At 40.9% G+C, this 16983-nt stretch overlaps 1 protein-coding gene across 5 annotated transcripts in view; it reads right to left on the bottom strand.

Annotated features, from left to right (window-relative positions):
* The window catches only part of PHF21A (PHD finger protein 21A), a 162283-nt gene that overhangs the window by 19690 nt on the left and 125610 nt on the right, over positions 1–16983 (bottom strand). For 3 of the 5 annotated variants that reach the window (XM_066630433.1, XM_066630412.1, XM_066630427.1), the window contains 5 exons: positions 13747–13920; positions 8779–9033; positions 6242–6331; positions 3523–3822; positions 635–733 (listed from right to left, as the gene is read on the bottom strand). In XM_066630433.1, coding sequence (XP_066486530.1) covers positions 635–733; positions 3523–3822; positions 6242–6331; positions 8779–9033; positions 13747–13920 — 918 coding nt within the window. The remainder of the gene's footprint in view (positions 1–634; positions 734–3522; positions 3823–6241; positions 6332–8778; positions 9034–13746; positions 13921–16983) is intronic. The other 2 variants (XM_066630440.1, XM_066630419.1) reach the window with 1 other exon arrangement.

Here is a 16983-nt window from a genome sequence, read left to right as displayed (position 1 = left end):
TCATAGAGGCAAAGTAAATCACAATAATAACTATATATTTTGATAAAACGTGCATGTCTTTTGTACAAATAGGAGTGCAAATCTATCCTGAGGACCTATGACATTTAAGGCAGTTCCCTACTTACACAGCAATCTTGTACGCAACAGGTACTGGTGTTACCTGCAGTGAATGCATAAAGTGTGAACAACATATATGCATGTAAATACATTGTTAAACACCCACGTACAGGCATGTGAGAACCCCAACTAGTCTAGGGACCCTACAACATGTACACAAGTGTTCAAAGATAGCTTTGAGCTTCATGACAATATGCATGTGTATTTGCATACAGGGGAGAACTGCTGTGTATGATGTGATTTAGACTAAGGATAGTCTGATTCTTTGGTATAAAAATTACAGAGTAAACATATAGCAGTAGTACACAGGTTTACCATATATTATGTGAATGAATACAGCCATGTAGAGTATCACTTTGTGCTTGCATGCTCCCTCCTTCCAATATATTAGGGGAAGGGGACTGAAAAGTTCCAGGTTCAATTTAGAATGTATCACAACACTGAGCCTCTTGGATGAAAAGTACTCCAAGTACATTGATGATATTAAATATATATATATATATATTTATGCCAGTACCTGTGGGTTTTCTTCTCGTTTTGGCTTGGGTGGTGCAGGAGGGGTAACTGTACGAATCTCTGTTGGCTTCTCCTCTGCTTCTGCTTGTGGTTTGATAGTCTAAAGGAGAAACGGCAGCAACTGAACATGAGACATCAATTTTTTACATTTGTAGAACAAACAGTGACCTGTAATTTTATTTAACAGAATAATAAAGAAAATGATGGAAAAACCTGATGTCACACTAAAAAGATTTTCCCCAACAGTTTTGTTGAGAGAAATGTTTCAACAACGGGGTATGTTTAAGCAGTGAAAACACAATTCCAGATTAAATTACCAATCTGGAACACAAAGAAAAAGTACCATTTCACTTAATGTTTAAGTAAGCCAATTTAACAGCCATACCATGTAATAAAGATCATTTTGCATGTAAACCTGTGGATAAGAATATTTATTTAGACACCTGGTAAGAAGAATAACTACAGTCTGGTTGATGCCTCACGGAATAGCATTCCATTAAAAGCCTGTCTAGACACAATTCTGTATGGAAGTTGCACCCCGCACTTCTCTTATTCATTCTTTATTATAACAAGAACTAACGTGAACATTATTTCTCTGTAAGCCCTAAGTGCCTGGAGTTTCCTGAAGCTCACTTGCTTCCTTTTATCAGAATCCTCTGAATGTGGCATCATAAATGCCTGGACAATGACCCTGTTTATGACATGGTTATGAAGTCATAAACTGATCTCTCTGTTCCAAGACAATACAAACATTTTTTTTTTCCTGAAATGTAAGAAATCTACTATAAACACCCCCAATCATATTATTTGAAATTGCATACTGCCCTGCATTATGCCTTGCTCAAATTTATTGCAGTCTGATCCCATTAGCTTGTGTTAGACACATGGAGACATTGTGTTGCCATTCTGCAGCTATCGAAGATTAGAAATTGGGCAAGAGCTGTCTACCTCACCTCTTTCCTGAGGAAGTCTTCTACCTGTCCTTTTACAACTAGGAAAGCCATGCCTACTTGGACTAACTTCCTCTGTCTATAAAGGATGAAATGCAACCTTCAATTCAACAAAAAGCGTTACATTCTACCTTTTGAACTGACACTAAATAAATGTTTCCATAGCATTTTAGTGCTAGGACTAAAGCTCCCTGTCTACACAACAGCTCCTTTCCTACTTTTAGTGTTGTGATGAGCTTTAGCACACCACCATCAGTTATGAGCTTGCATCAGAGGAGAAACTTAAGCAACCTGCACTCAATTATGAGTGTGTCAAAGAAACCAACCACAGGGGTGACTTTGGTATCCGTGGATCTGGCATCTGTGGATTTAGCACACCACAGATGTCAGCGGATAACAGGGTCACCATTTAAATGCCCTTTAAAAGGAAAAAAAAATGCACTTCTTTCCTTTGCATGATCAAACCACACAGTTTCCAAGCCTCTCTTGGCTAAAAATAGCACTAATGGCCCACTTCCAGGTCGAGCGGAGGTTCCTAGCTTCTCCCAGGATTGCCCCAGAATGAATCGCAAAGGATTACGGGACGACACTAGGAAGAGCCAGGAACTTCTGAGTGACGTGGAAGTGGGTCATAAGAGCAATTTTTAGCCAAAAGAGGCTTGGAAACCATGGTTTGGTTTGACCACACAAACGTAAGAAGTGCGATTTGCACAGTTTTTTTCTTTTTAAATGGCAACCCCAGTATCCATAGATTCCAGAACACCCATGGATACAGAGGTCTCACTGTGTTCATACTGCTGTTATGAAAAGTAATTTTCTAATCCAGTCAAGCCTTGGCAAACTTCTGAGTTGAGCCAGTGGTCCATCTAGGTCACTGCTATCTACATTCACTGGCAGCAATTTTCCAAGATGAAAGACAGACAGTCCTACTTGGACATGCCCAGAGGGTGAACATAAGAATAGCCCCACTGGATCAGGCCATAGGCCCATCTAGTCCAGCTTCTTGTATCTCACAGCGGCCCACCAAATACCCCAGGGAGCACACCAGATAACAAGAGACCTCATCCTGGTGCCCTCCCTTGCATCTGGCATTCTGACATAGCCCATTTCTAAAATCAGGAGGTTGCACATACACATCATGGCTTGTAACCCATAATGGATTTTTCCTCCAAAAACTTGTCCAATCCCCTTTTAAAGGCATCCAGGCCAGATGCCATTACCACATCCTGTGGCAAGGAGTTCCACAGACCAACCACACGCTGAGTAAAGAAATATTTTCTTTCTTCTGTTCTAACTCTCCCAACACTCAATTTTAGTGGATGTCCCCTGGTTCTGGTGTTATGTGAGAGTCTAAAGAGCATCTCTCTATCCACTTTGTCCATCCCCTGCATAATTTTGTATGTTTCAAACAGGCAAGATTTTGAAAATACCAGTCAATAATCTCCAAAATTAGTTTACAATGCAAATATTTGAAGAAAAGGCCTACTTTTGATAACTGCAAATACAGATAATTTCTCTTCCAACTGTCTAGTGTTATAAACTGCCTACAGATGGGTAGCTATAACCAATGGTAATGAATGTGAAAAGCCCTTAAATTTATTAGTTCATTTGCATGTCCGCTTCATTGAAAACATCAGCAAGATTATGGAAAATATTCTTGCTGGTGAACAGCCTATGCTGAGGCAGCGGAAAGAGCACTAAACTGTAATTATCCTGATGTACTATATATAAAAACACAAATCTATAGTCAGCCCATCTTCTGAAACCCATCTACAAATCCACAGTCAGCCCCAACCTCTGTTCCCAATCCTGTGAAACAGGATACTACCCATACTACATCAGGGTTAGTTATACTTCACTCCTATTTATTCTGATCACTTAAAGAGAAACAAACAATGAAGGTTAAACTACTGCAGAGGATGCACTTCTTTACCCATACCTGTTTTTCAACATTTGGTTTGCTGATCTGAAGAGTTTGAGGTCCAGCAAGCCTGGTACCTGGGGCTGCTATCACAATGCTGGTGAGTTGTGCCATTGGAAAGGTTTTGGCAATAGTTGCAGTTTGCCCATTCACAACACGGACTGGGTGTATGGAATTCTGCGAGGAGGGTAAAGAGGTGGGAGTGAACTTGGTTGTCAACATCACAGGCCTCTGAATAAGCTGAGGAGCGGCGAGCATAGGAGGTGGTGGGGCTGGAGCTATAGGAATGTTATTCTGGGTAACCGGTTTAGGTCGAACCTATAGAGAGAAAGATGTAGACATACAGATTCACATCAGACTTTACAATGGAAAAAAAGATTACTCAATGCTTCAATTATTTAGGCAGCATTTTCAGCAACACAAACATGACTCATTTTAGATTACATGCAGTGTTTCTCAACCAGTGGTATAGGAACCACCAGTGGTACTTGAGGTGGTGTCTGGAGGTACTCACTGGACCCCTGGACACCTGTTGCCTGGAAGCAAGACCAGGAACATGACACAACAAACAGCAGTAGGAGGCATGACTCAGCGGGCCAAATTCCAAAGCATGCTTTTCTACGCTTGAAAAAGCCCTCCCATCCACCCTGAGCTTCTTACTGGTGTTTGCCACGTCACATTTGGCCTCCCAACCCAGAAGGAATTGGCAATGATGTCATCACCAGTTACTTCTGGTGGTACTTCAAATAGGTGGACCATGTGAAGTAATACAGTGGAGGTCAAATTTGAGAAACTGGATTAAAGTACTGTTTTTGTATGTATAGTGCTACACATCAGCCCCGGAAGGAACTAATCTGTAAACCAATTCTGAAAACCAGTTATTTTTAAGCTGCTCCATGATGTTTCAACATGTAGTAATGTTCACATAGATATGGTACCACACACTATTACAAGAAAGGCAATAACACTTCAAAATTTGCCAGTATGAGTTTTGTTTGTTGGCATATATACAATGTTGTACATGTTTTTAAAAGGGATATGCGTTGGTTTTAAAAGTGTGGTTCATGAACACACAAAGAACTTCCAATGTTATTTCCTCAAGAAGTATTGAGAATGGCAGGGAAATATCATCAGAGACCAAGCATATTATTAAATAGTTATATCTGTATAAACAACATATGGACTAATGGGGGGGTGGAGAATCTGAAAGTTCACTAATTAAAAACATGTGGAAAAATGTAAGCACGCACAGACTGGACCTCAAATGGTCAGATGTTATTTATTACTGGGCCAACTGCGTTAAAAAGAATAGCAAATTTTTGAATTACATGGCCCACTCTTTCAGGCAGAGATTAATTACTTCCAAACTCAACTAACCTTTTGAACTAAAAAGAAGAATGCTGGATGGACAAATCTATATTGTAGTAATAAACATTTCTACAGTTTCTTTCTGGGCAAAACTATACATTACAACAAGCAACGTGTGCTTGTTTTTTAAGTCACTAAATAACAGCTATGAAAAGACATGGTGTAGATAGGGTCTGAGGCATGGGAGCTCTACCATCATGCACCTACCATGGTCTTGGGCTTCCCTGACTGGCTGCTTCACTGCTAACACAGGCCAGATTGATCCAGAGAGAGATCATGGCAGGGAAATGGGCTAAAGAACCCATGCCCCCAATGGTGCGGTTTTGAACCACACCCAATTTGCTGCTGGGAGTGGGAACAAAGTAAGCACACAGTAGCCAGTCATGAGCCTGTTGTAATATGTACTTTAGTCCCTTGACCACTGTATAATGAGTGCCAACAATAAAAGGAGGAATCTGGATAACAGCCAGTTCTGTCAAAATCACCAGAGGGGAGCGAGAAGAGATCTGATGCAGATAGCATCTCCTATGAGAAATCCTGAGTAGTAAATTTGAAATAAGTCCTCTAAAACATTGCAAGTGTTTTACAATGCCAACATCATCAGGCATGGGTACTCAAAATATTTTTTCTAAAGGTATTTCTTACTCAAAACGTGTTTTCTGTCTACAGCCCAATCCTGAGCTGACTGGAGCATAGGGCTGCCATGGCATCCAACAAGCCCCAGGCAGCTGCAGCTGTCTCCTCAGGATAAGGGCACTTTCATCCCCTTCCCCCGTGAAAGGAAATTAGCCCCACAATGGGGCTACATGATTCTGTGGCCATTATTGAACGGGCACAAAGTAACAGAGTAAACTCATGTCAAGCTGAGTTTAAGAGTACAGGATTGGGCTATTATTCTGCTCCTTTTTGGAACAAAGCAGCAAAAAGCTAGAGCAAACTATGTTAATTAGATTACAAATAGTTGTGTTTTGCTCAGCAAAATGGTGAAAGATTCACATTAAATAGGGATTCCTGAGTTAAAGGCATAATTTAAAAAATCAGCATCTGAAAATTTAACAAGACAAACATTTCCTCATCACCACTAGTTCCATTCAGTTCTTAGAGATTCATTGTTAAGGCAAAGAAATGACCCAGCAAACAAAAATATGCTAGCAAAATCAGATGTTTTCTACTGGAAAGAGTTCAATTCAATGTTATTACTAAACGCATAGAACATCTGGTGGTGTTGTATATCAAATACAAGTCACATCTTTCTAAATTGTATACAGCCTCTTGTCTTCCTATATATGCAACTGGTTTGTTTTCAAGCTTTTGTTCCCCTTAGGGCACACACATACTCTTCCCCTTTGTCTGTTTTGGACAGACTCACCTGTGGAAGGAAATTTGGACGAGGTGTGAGTCTGGGAGGAGGGATGAACTGTGGCACTTTGATGGGCTGAGGAGGCGTAGCTTGAACCTGCTAAACAATAGGAGTGGGGTCGGGTGAGGAAGAAGGAAAGATTTAAGCAGAGGAATGTGCGATGAGTGATTTCAAAGCTTCCAAGCACAGCTGGCCTTCCTTGTATTAAACAGATTCTTGATCTTATATTAGAGATATTCTGAAGAATGAAGCTAATTCTGTTTTAAAAAATAAGCCAGTTCTCCCTGAAGCTCCTGAATTCTTGCATTTGTTTTTTTATTATTATTATTATTATTATTATTATTATTATTATTATTATTATTAACAGTATTTATATACTGCTTTTCAACTATGAGGCAAACTCTTCTATGAATAGGAGAAAGTAAAATCAGATTTGGCTGGCCATTCAAATAGTGCTTCACATGATGCTTACTTTGTAATATGTTCCAAGGGTAAGTAACTTGGAAAATTGTTTTGAAACATTTGACAATAGGGCATTAATGTTAATATTCAGAATTGCTAGAAGCATCAGGGATATGCACTTATTAAGCTATTTAAGACAGTAACAGACCATTCTGGCTTTTGGCACTCTCTAAAATTTGCAGAACACTACATCCAAAGCCATTTACTTTTGGAAAAGGATATTTAAGGCAATACATTGATTTACTTACAGCTGTAGCTCTGGGTTCATTTTTAACTGAACAGTAAAATTCTGTTTCAGATGGCTCTCTTTACAAAGCCTGAACGTACTCAAAAGGATGTATACAAGGGATAGTAAAGGACAATGGTCCCTTGCCACCAGTGGTCTCAGCATCTGTGAATTTGACTGTCCATGGATGGCGGGGGGAAGTCCCTACCGTTCCCAGAAACCACTTCCATGTTGCACCAGATACACAAAAAAGAAAAGTGTTGCATTTAAAAATGGGTTTTAAAAGTAAAAATAAAGTTGTTTTTTAAAAAAAAAAAATCCTTACTGTAGCATCACAAACTCAGCTTTCTGGCTGCTGGGCAGTTTCTGGCACTCCCAAAAGCCACTTCCTGTTCATGCAAAGGCCTGCAACCCTTGGCCCTGGCATGCCTCAGAATGCATCATGGAAGTCTTTGGGAAACATTTCTACAATTCATTCTGAGGCATGCCAAGGGAGGGGCTCGTGGGCCTTGGCACAAACCGGAAGTGACTTTTGGAAGCACCATAGGACTGCCATGCAGTTTGTGGAGCATTTTGCAGCTCTAAAGTAAGGAACAACTGTTTAAAACTTTAAAAAACATTTGTAATGCAGACCTCAGTGTCTCCATGGTATCTGGTTGGGGGGAGGCTGGGAACAGAACCCCCACGGTTCTTAAACTTTAAACATATACTAGTTTAACAGGTTTTAACTGCTTGGCACTTTATTTAGTTATAAGACTGATTCTCAGAATTACTACAAAAGTTATAAAAGTAGCATAGAGGTATATACTACAAAAGTCCTCCTCAGAAAGACCACTTGGATAATGCTGGCCAGATCCTATTACACTAGATCAGTGATTCTCACGCATTTTAGCACCAGGACCCACTTTTTAAAATGACACTCTATCAGGACCTACCTAGCTGAAAATTACCTACCTACCTAAAAATTATGAAATTTTTTTAAAAAGGTGTTCTAGAAAGAAATAATATTTTTATTTATTTATTGACAAGCAAAATTGTATTTATTTGCAAAAACCTTGATTATTTCTCTTAATGAGGCAGCCCTAATGAAGAGTCTCAAGGTTTGAGGGGCTTAGGTATGTGACCCAGCCTTCACCTGCCCCCACTACATGTCACTGATGGATTTGGAAAACATGCCAGAAAAAAACACGCTAAGACATTTATCTCTATATATTTACACAAACTTGCAAACTGCAGGAGTTCAGCTGTCTGCAGGGCTGTTAGTAGCTATCTGGTTTTTGAACAGCCTCAGGGCTTGAGGCAATTAATTATCTGATCTTTCCATCACCAGCATTTTCATTAGGCTCTGTGAGACCCACCAGAAATCAGGTCTCAACCCACAGTTTGAGAAACGCTGTGCTAGATATTGTATTTGTGGGCCTAGTAACACTGAAAAGCAATGTAGGTGAGCCTTATTAATTTTTTTTCAAGTAAGCAATGGAAGGAACACACATTTGAAACATTAATCAAGATGAGAAGCCAGATGAGATCAGGTAAAGAAAGCCAGTGTACAAGCCTCCACAACCAGAACAATACCTTCTTGGCAGACAGAACATGGCAAAAATTATACAGTGAACAATTAATTTCACATTATTATCTTGCCACACACCAATTACCAAGGATATATAACGAATTATTAGGACAGCAATGACACAAGTCTATTGTTAAAATAGCAGATGACACGAAGACATTCAAGTAAAAACATTTTCACAACATCTTGATGCGCGTACCTTTCTGTATCTATTATGTAAAATTAGATTTAAAACAATATCCTGCAAGTACATGAATGGAGCCCTACTAAGCTTCAAAGCATGCTTACCAACGTGACTGTGTTTTTTGCCACTATTTGGACTGCCTCTGTTCCTGGACCAGTTACTTTATTTGTTGTCTGGAGGTTGACTGGCGTATTCTGTGCATCAGTGCTAAGGACAGTTTTCTGGCTGCTGTTGATTGCAGTCACCATGGCAATTGTAGGTCTTTGACCCACAACAGAGGCAGGCATGGTTGCTGTTGCTGCTTTCAGGACGAGAGGTAGTGTCTTAGTGGTGATCATAGAAGCTGTAGTTACGGTCTTCTAAGAAAAAGAGAAAACATGCTTTGAAGACACAATCTAATGCTCAAGGGTGTCTTTAATATCTGGCATATCTGTGACTATGATAGCATACAGTTATGGTGGATATACCAGCAGAAGCCAGATCCACAGGGACAGAGTGGACTTAAAACCAAATCCTATAAGCCCACTTCTGGTCCCTATGTTATAGGTAGTATGAATTAAAATCTTCCACTGAACCCATTCACTGCCCTTCAACTCCTCATGCTCTGTCTTGATGGATTATAGTACAGGTGAACATTAGTGACATTCTGACCAGTGATGGGCTGCATATGTGATGGCTGCCACTGGTCCCAGTTCACCCCACCCCCAAGCCTCTGTGCTCACCTCACCTCCAGGGACTTTTCTGAGTCCTGCAGAGGAAGTGCACATCCACGCACTGTGTCTGTGAGACTCAGAATGGCCATTTTGGCTGAAAAGACACAACTTTCAGTTTCCCGATGGAAACCAGAAGTGATGTTTCCACCAAATAAGGCATTGGGAGGCACAGGGAAGCCCTCCAGGGACTTTCCCAGGCCTCCCAATGACTTATCAGGCAGGAAACGTCATTTCCGGTTTCCCAAAGAAGCAGGAAGTCATGTCTTTTCAGTCGAAATGGCCATTCTGAGCCTCACAGAGGCAGTGCACAGGTGCATGCTGCCTCTACAAAGCTCCGAACAGCCTCTGGAGGCAAGAGGAGCACAGTTCCCCTTGACTTCGGAGGCTTCGCTTAACGTCAAGCCCTGCTTGATGACTGGAGTGTGGGAATGCATCCCTATCGTTAAGCGACGCACAACTGTATTTGGACCAAGTCTACAGCCAATCACAGCACACCCATACCAGGAAGATCATGACAAATGACAGGGCATATGATATGGGGCTATGTCCCTCTGATGTCATGCTGTGCAGACCAAGAAAATTTTGGCAACTATAAAGAAATGACATTTTGCACAAACTACATTGTCTCATAAGCCACACAGCAAGAAACAATTGTCAATTCTTGCCTTCTCAGAACAAGTACTATGTCTCAACACTCAACAGGTATGAGGGGGAATGAAACACCCTGCCTCAAAATATGACTGCTGGAAATGTTTCCATGTCTCTCCCCGCCCCACCCCTGCTCTGTCTGAAAGTACTTATTTATTTACTAAATTTCTACCCTGCTTTATCTCCCCCAAAGAACATTATATACCAATATATATTAATAACTATATAATGGTGAAACGAGTAGTATCCAGAGATACTCTTCCTCTGGAGCAAAGATGCTACTAGATGAATTATAAGTGAACATATTCTAAATATAAGAATAGAGCCATTCACTTAAGAGTTTAGAATAGGAATTGCTATTACTCTCTGGTGTTTTGATTTGTAAGTCAATATTGTATTAAGAACAATAAAGGTTAAAGGTGTTCTCAGTTAACTGGTACTAGAAATATCTAAATATCTGTGAAATAATATGAATTTTTGACAAGGAAAAATGAGCGATCCTATGATGGGTCACTGAATATCACTATTATGAAAATGTTTATCTATAGCTCCTATTAACTGCTGGAAAGCACTGACATAAGGGGTTAGGATTGCACCCTGAGAGCCAAATCCTGAAGTCCGCGGCATGGCTCCGTTCTGTGGACCACAGTTGCAAATGTGCCCAACTGACGCTGGGCTAGTGCGTGGCGGTTGCCCGGGTTTCGCAGCTCCGCAGTCTCCTGGACCTTGGAACAGGAGGCGTGGGCGTGGGGGAGGCGTTCCGGGAAGGGGAGAGGCATGCCAGGGGATGGGCGGGAGGTGTGTTGTGGGGAGGGAGAGAGGCGGATCCGCGGAGCTGAGCTCCACAGGATCCAATGCGCTTGTGCAGGACTGCGTGCCCTACACAAGTGCCTTTACTTTAGTGCCAACCTTTTGGTCGCCGCTAAAGAGAGTAGCCCCATTGCAGGGCTGCTTCCCTTACTCAGGGGAAGGGGATGAATGTCCCCTTCTCCCGAGGAGCCTCCCACAGTAGCATGGGAGGCGTAGGATCCGGCGAAAGCCCTCTGTGGAGCCGCCAAGCCTGGGCGCTGTGGGCAGCTCAGGATTGGGTTACCTGTCTATTAAAATCCTTTCTTGAAGAGTACATTGTTTAATATTGTTGATGTGGGAAATGTTTTGGTTGTGATTCTTTGAAATAAGAAAGTACATTTTTATAAGACTTATAGAAGAGTAATTTGGGAAGCACTGAAGAAATCTGACTAGGCACTTCAGAGATTTATTGTGTAACCTAGGCTATGACAGCACTTCCTGGATGCAAAACTACTCAGTTATTCTCTCTGTGTAAAAGACGAATGGGTTGCAATTCAATGCTTTCTAAAAACCATTCTAATTGGTTGCTTTCAAGGAAAGAGAAGCAGCAATTTCAAGGAGTTTCACTAGAGGGCTCCTTAACTTTGAACATAACTTGGTACAAACATAACAAATGACCTGGAAGTTAATCTCAAAGTGCACAACACAGAATACAAAAAGTAGCATGAGATTTCCTCTGCAGTCAAAACTCTTGACAAAAGAGATGTAAATCATATAAAAATGGCTCATGATTTACCTGTAAATTTGTTAGTATTTTAACACACACTTTGCTCTCTCATATTTGAATATCCTTTTAATTTGTGACAATTTATTTTTAAAAGTACATTAAATTTAACAGTTGGTCTACTCTACTAAGAATCTGAAATAGAGAACTTGTTGATTCACAAGTAGTGCATGTTAAATTAGGCCATTTGTCCCTAAGATGTGAATTTGAAGAAGTGACAACTAAAGTAACCTTTGGCAATTAAATAACTGGTTCTAGGTAAAAGATTTCCCTACAGAGAAGAAACCCTATAAATTAAGTATTTAATATAGCACTTGCCCCATTAAATTTTCAGTTACATGCAAGAAAAAAGGAAATTAGGCAGCATCCCAAATTGTGTTTCTGTCTTTGTGAATGGAAGGCTCTCCATGAGCAGATGCTCCTGCCATTCATAGAGAGAGCTTCTGTGCACCAAGGGAGCTCCTAATGGCAGAAGCACTAGTTGGGATGCTATCCTTTGCACAACTATCTTTTTCTGTCTTACAGGGTTTTCGTGATGGTGGCACTGCACCTGTGGAACCCCCTCCTTTACAAGTTGAAAATTATCTCTCCATAGAGTAGTGGTTCCCCAACTCATACAGGGGAGTTGGAAACTAGGTAAGTCTTTCCTGATGCAGGGCGGGGGGGGGGGGGCTTTGAAAACCAGAAGTGGCTTTAGATTAGAGATAAACGCTGTTTACAGTAGCGGGGGGGGGGGGTGGAAGGTGAGCAAAGAGTGTTGCGAGCCCCCCCCCCACACACACACCCTGCAGAAAGCCAGCACTGGCCCCTAGGGAAGGTTAACATCCCTTTGGTCACAGTGCTGTCACTGCCATTCCTGTTGGGCGACTCCTCTTAAGGGGGAATGCCCTGCTTCCAGTTCCCCTGGTAGGTCATGACCCACCAGTTTGCTTTAGAACCACTGCTTTAGAGATATTCCAGCAGGGTCTGAAGAAATTTTTATTTCAACTGTCTTTTGAATTTGGGTGGAGTGTTGACTGGTGTTCCCTCTCCACTTTTACAGTTTATGGTTTTTATTTTTCTAATGCTGCTTACTTGCTGTTTTATCTGGTTTTCTGTCTTAATTGTTTATATCCCATTTTAATTATTCTTCTTCATGCTGCTATGCTATTCTATGGGGATGAGTGAGGTTTGTGTGCGGGTCCTAGCTATGCTAGCATTTAGGGGTTGATTGTATTTTACTATCATGCATTTTATATTTTGTATTTATGATTTAACTGATTGTATTATTTATTAACAATTGTTGTTAGCCACCTTGAACTTTTGGAAAGGCGGGATATACATTTTTTAAATAAATAAAAATAACAGTAATACTGCTATTAGTAAGTAGCAGTACTGCTACTTAAGTTAGTAATTTAATTTTAACATTCACTGAGGGCAGGGAGAAGAGAGAAAGATGAAACAGGTTTAGGCGCAAAATCATTAAGTGCTTTTGTTTCACTTAAAGATTATTTCGATAACTTTTCTACCCAATCCTATATATCAGGGGGGTCCAAACTTTTTGGCAGGAGGGCCACATCATCTCTCTTATACTGTGTCAGGGGCCAGGAAAAAAGAATTAATTTACATTTCAAATTTGAATAAGTTTACATATATCTACATAAATGAATATATGAACATATATGGAACATATGAATGAATGAAGGCCTTGAAATAGCTCAATGCCTATAAAAGGCCTTGCACAAAGCAAGGCCGGACTTTCCTTCGCTGCTACAGATGCATCACAGATGTGAAACAACAAGCAGTGGAGGGAGCCTTCGGCCTGCAGTTCACACAAGTGGTCAGTTGGCCTTTGCGCTGAGAGCAGTTGTGACAGCCCAGTGCGGGCTCCAGCAAGTCTCTGGAAGGTCAGAGGTTCATGGGAGACTGAGGGCTCCATGCGGGCCAGATTAAGTCCCCAAGGGCTGCAAATGGCCACCAGACCGGGGTTTAGGCACACCTGCTATATGTTCACTCAGAAGGAAGTTCATAAGCCATAGGACTTACCCCTTAGGAAGTTCATAGTAAGATCATAGTTCAAGACTTGTTTTATGCAGCAATCAATTTCATTCTAAGAAAGAAGCACATTTTGAATACCAAAGTAACATCCTAAGTTTTACCTGTGATCCAAGCAGGTTTGGAGAGGGTGCAGTCGTCTGCTGTTGTTGTAGCTGTAGTGGCTGTGGCGTCTGTATTTTATTTTCTGGCTGTGCCAATGGTTGAATTTGAAACTTACTGTCTGGCTGTTCTTGCTTTACCATCAGATTCTTCCGCAGTTGTTCTACCACTCTTTTCTGGCAAAGAAACACAAACACAATGCAAATGACTACATCATATACACTGCAACACACAAGGGTGTCAACCTTAAAAAAAATCATGAAGAGACAGAAAGCATAAATCCAGGGTTGGCCAGATCAGCTATGTCAGCACAGTTCTTTAAGCCTAATATATGAGTTCTTCACCTGCCAGAATGTGGTTGCAATCAAGAAAATAAAAGCAATATGTATGGTAGCACATATGGTTGCAGATTACTTTATCCCTGCTTGTAGAAACCTCAAGAGCAGGTTACACTTCTTTAGCCTTCTAAAGGTGAAACAGGCACCTGTTGCATCTTGTTTTCAAATTACTTTGAAAACTTTCAAAATTGGAAGACTGCACACATCATCTTTGAAAGCAAATCTCACTTCTTCAAGTGCCTATCCAACAAACATTAAGTAAGATAAGCAATACAGCATTCAAAGTTGTAAATTGGTAGCACCTATATGAATTCTACGCAGATTGTCCCTCCTAGGTCCAAAGCATAGCCAGGATACTCACAGTTCAAAACATTCAAAACCAGACTTTAAAACAGCTCCCTTTAGTGCTTCTAGTAGAAATAAGCCTTGATTAACCATTACAGCATTTTATTTTCTCACAAACTGAAGCTCTGTGCTTTCCTCCCACTGCAGTACGTGTCTCAGATCCTTTGGATGCTACCCCCAACCCCAATTCTTTTGATAGCCAGCTGCTAAAACAGCTTAGACACTGCTTCTCAGTTTAACTTCCAATCACGTCTTTCTCATCCACGCAAGACTAAAATGGTGTACATTCCAACCTTCTCTCACCTCTTCCAGAATTCTATGGTCCCTGAACTTTTGAGATACATAAACCTCCAATGCAATTATTTATTTCAACCTTGCAAGTAGACTACTTTGTCAGCAAGTTCTGACTGGAACAGAAGGAACCCTTCCAGAAATCAGAGAAACATAGAGGAAATAATAGAACAGAAACCAGTAACACCTGCCAAACAATAACTTCACCTATTAACAGCACAGGAGACTACATTACTATACCTGACAAAAATCAGGCAGGGATGATTTTCTTTTCCATGGTACTTATGAAAATGAGAGATAATGGTACATATTAGGACCTTAGTTCAAGGAAAACAGCAGCAGAGAGCCAGAATTCATTTGCTTCATGTCCTTTATCATGAAACAAAACAGCAGGGAAGAAAAAAGAAGGGGAAGCCATGCTCGAGTACTCCCCAGCCAGGCTGCTATCAGGAGTGAGAGCCAATCAGAACAGGAACTGGGGAGAGTAGGAGTCAAGTGAGTCACATCACATTCACAACTCTTCTTCACCAAAGCCCTAAAACAAAGCCTAGGAAAGCTGTGGAGAAAAACAGGAATGAAAACACCTGCAAACTTTCACTAGTTTTTACAGGAGAACAAAAGGGTTACATTCTTACATGCAGAACAAACAATGGGAGCTGAGGGCATGCGTGTGCTGATTGTCTACACATCTATTTTGGCTTTTTGAGAACAGCTTAGCAACAACTCTTCCTGTTGCCCCTTATTTTATTACATGATTATTCAGCTGAAAGGAACTGCCCATATCTTTATATTATCAGTGTTAATTTTCCAACTCTAAAATTAATATACCCAGGTTAGATCACTTCTGCTAAATTAAAAAAATAAAAAAGCTATATCAGCATTAAAGAAAACTCCATAGGTTTGTTTTTTGTTTTTTTTTTAAATAATGCATATAATTTAGTGATGTAGGTATCTTAGGCAGCTGGATGTTCGGTCTAAGAATTCTTCACTTCAACAGAGGCTATACGTCCACTGACTGAGGACAGCTTTATTGGGACTCATTTAAAACAATTCCATGCAAACATGCTCTCTGTCCAAAACAGAGATGCTGCACAGTGCATAGCATCAAAATATGGAGTACCATATTTTGGTACTGGGAGACTGGTACAGAGTGGTAACAGTGTGTGTGTGGGGGGGGGGGAAGGAGAGAGAGAGAGAGAGAGAGAGAGAGAATTGGCACAGTATAGAAGTTAGATCCATTTTGGGAGGTAAAGGAGCAGCACAGGAACTATGAGGGCAGCATCCAACAGAGGTGAGAAAAATGAATTCTTTTAAAATCTGTGCAAGGTGGAAGGAGGATTTATTTAACACCCTGCACAAGCCAACATTGTTCAATTCTGCCCACAAGACACAACATTTGGGTACAGTGTAACCAGGCTCAGACTTCAGATAGTGAGAACTGTGAATAGTTACTTATAGCCCATTATTAGTAAGCAGAAGCCTCCCTATGACAAAGAAAAACCCATTGTTGTCCACATATACACAACCTAGTTTCTGATGCACAAGCAGACTAGCTGCTGCACAGACACTGACCTCTTCAGACTTTATCACACCAAGACTGGCTTTGAACTTATTGTTTATATGATTTGATATCCCTTGTGTCTGCTTCCTCTGTTACACACACCTATGAGGCCTCCTGCACCTCAGAACATTTTGTGGCTGTGCGTAATTTTGCTGAGGCTAAGACTGTGTGTGATTTTAGTTCATCTTTCTCAAACATGGGTGGTCAGAACTGGCCACAGTATTCCAGATGAAGTCTCTCCAGTGCTTTGCACAGTGACTTTAACCTTTTCTTCTCAGAACATTGCAGACGCGACGAAGTGTGAACTGGAAGTGACTTCCAGTCTCATCCAGGAGGTCCTCTGAGGCCCTCCAGCCATAGGCTCAGCACCTATAGATGCTCATATCTGCGGACGCATAACCCCTGGATAAGTAGGACCCACTGTACAGTTGTAACTTGCTCCAAAGCTAGATTCTCCTGCGCCCAAAGCAAACAGTGGTAATAGCAGCCAGTGTGGACAGGTGGGCAAAGAGGTAAAAAAGTTGATGATTGGTCCTTATTGGTATGGCTGCTGTGGAATGTTCTCAGTTGTCGCAACAGAAATTCACACAAAAATACTGAAATACATCATGTTAATTTTTACTTAATACAACAAAATATTCCTTGTCTATCATTTTAAGAAGTGACTTAATTGCAGCTTCATGATCATTAGGCCTCATCAAAGT

This window comes from Tiliqua scincoides, chromosome 1 (assembly GCF_035046505.1).
Source record: "Tiliqua scincoides isolate rTilSci1 chromosome 1, rTilSci1.hap2, whole genome shotgun sequence".
In the NCBI taxonomy this organism is placed as follows: domain Eukaryota; kingdom Metazoa; phylum Chordata; class Lepidosauria; order Squamata; family Scincidae; genus Tiliqua; species Tiliqua scincoides.
This window is presented reverse-complemented; position numbering and strand designations above follow the sequence as displayed.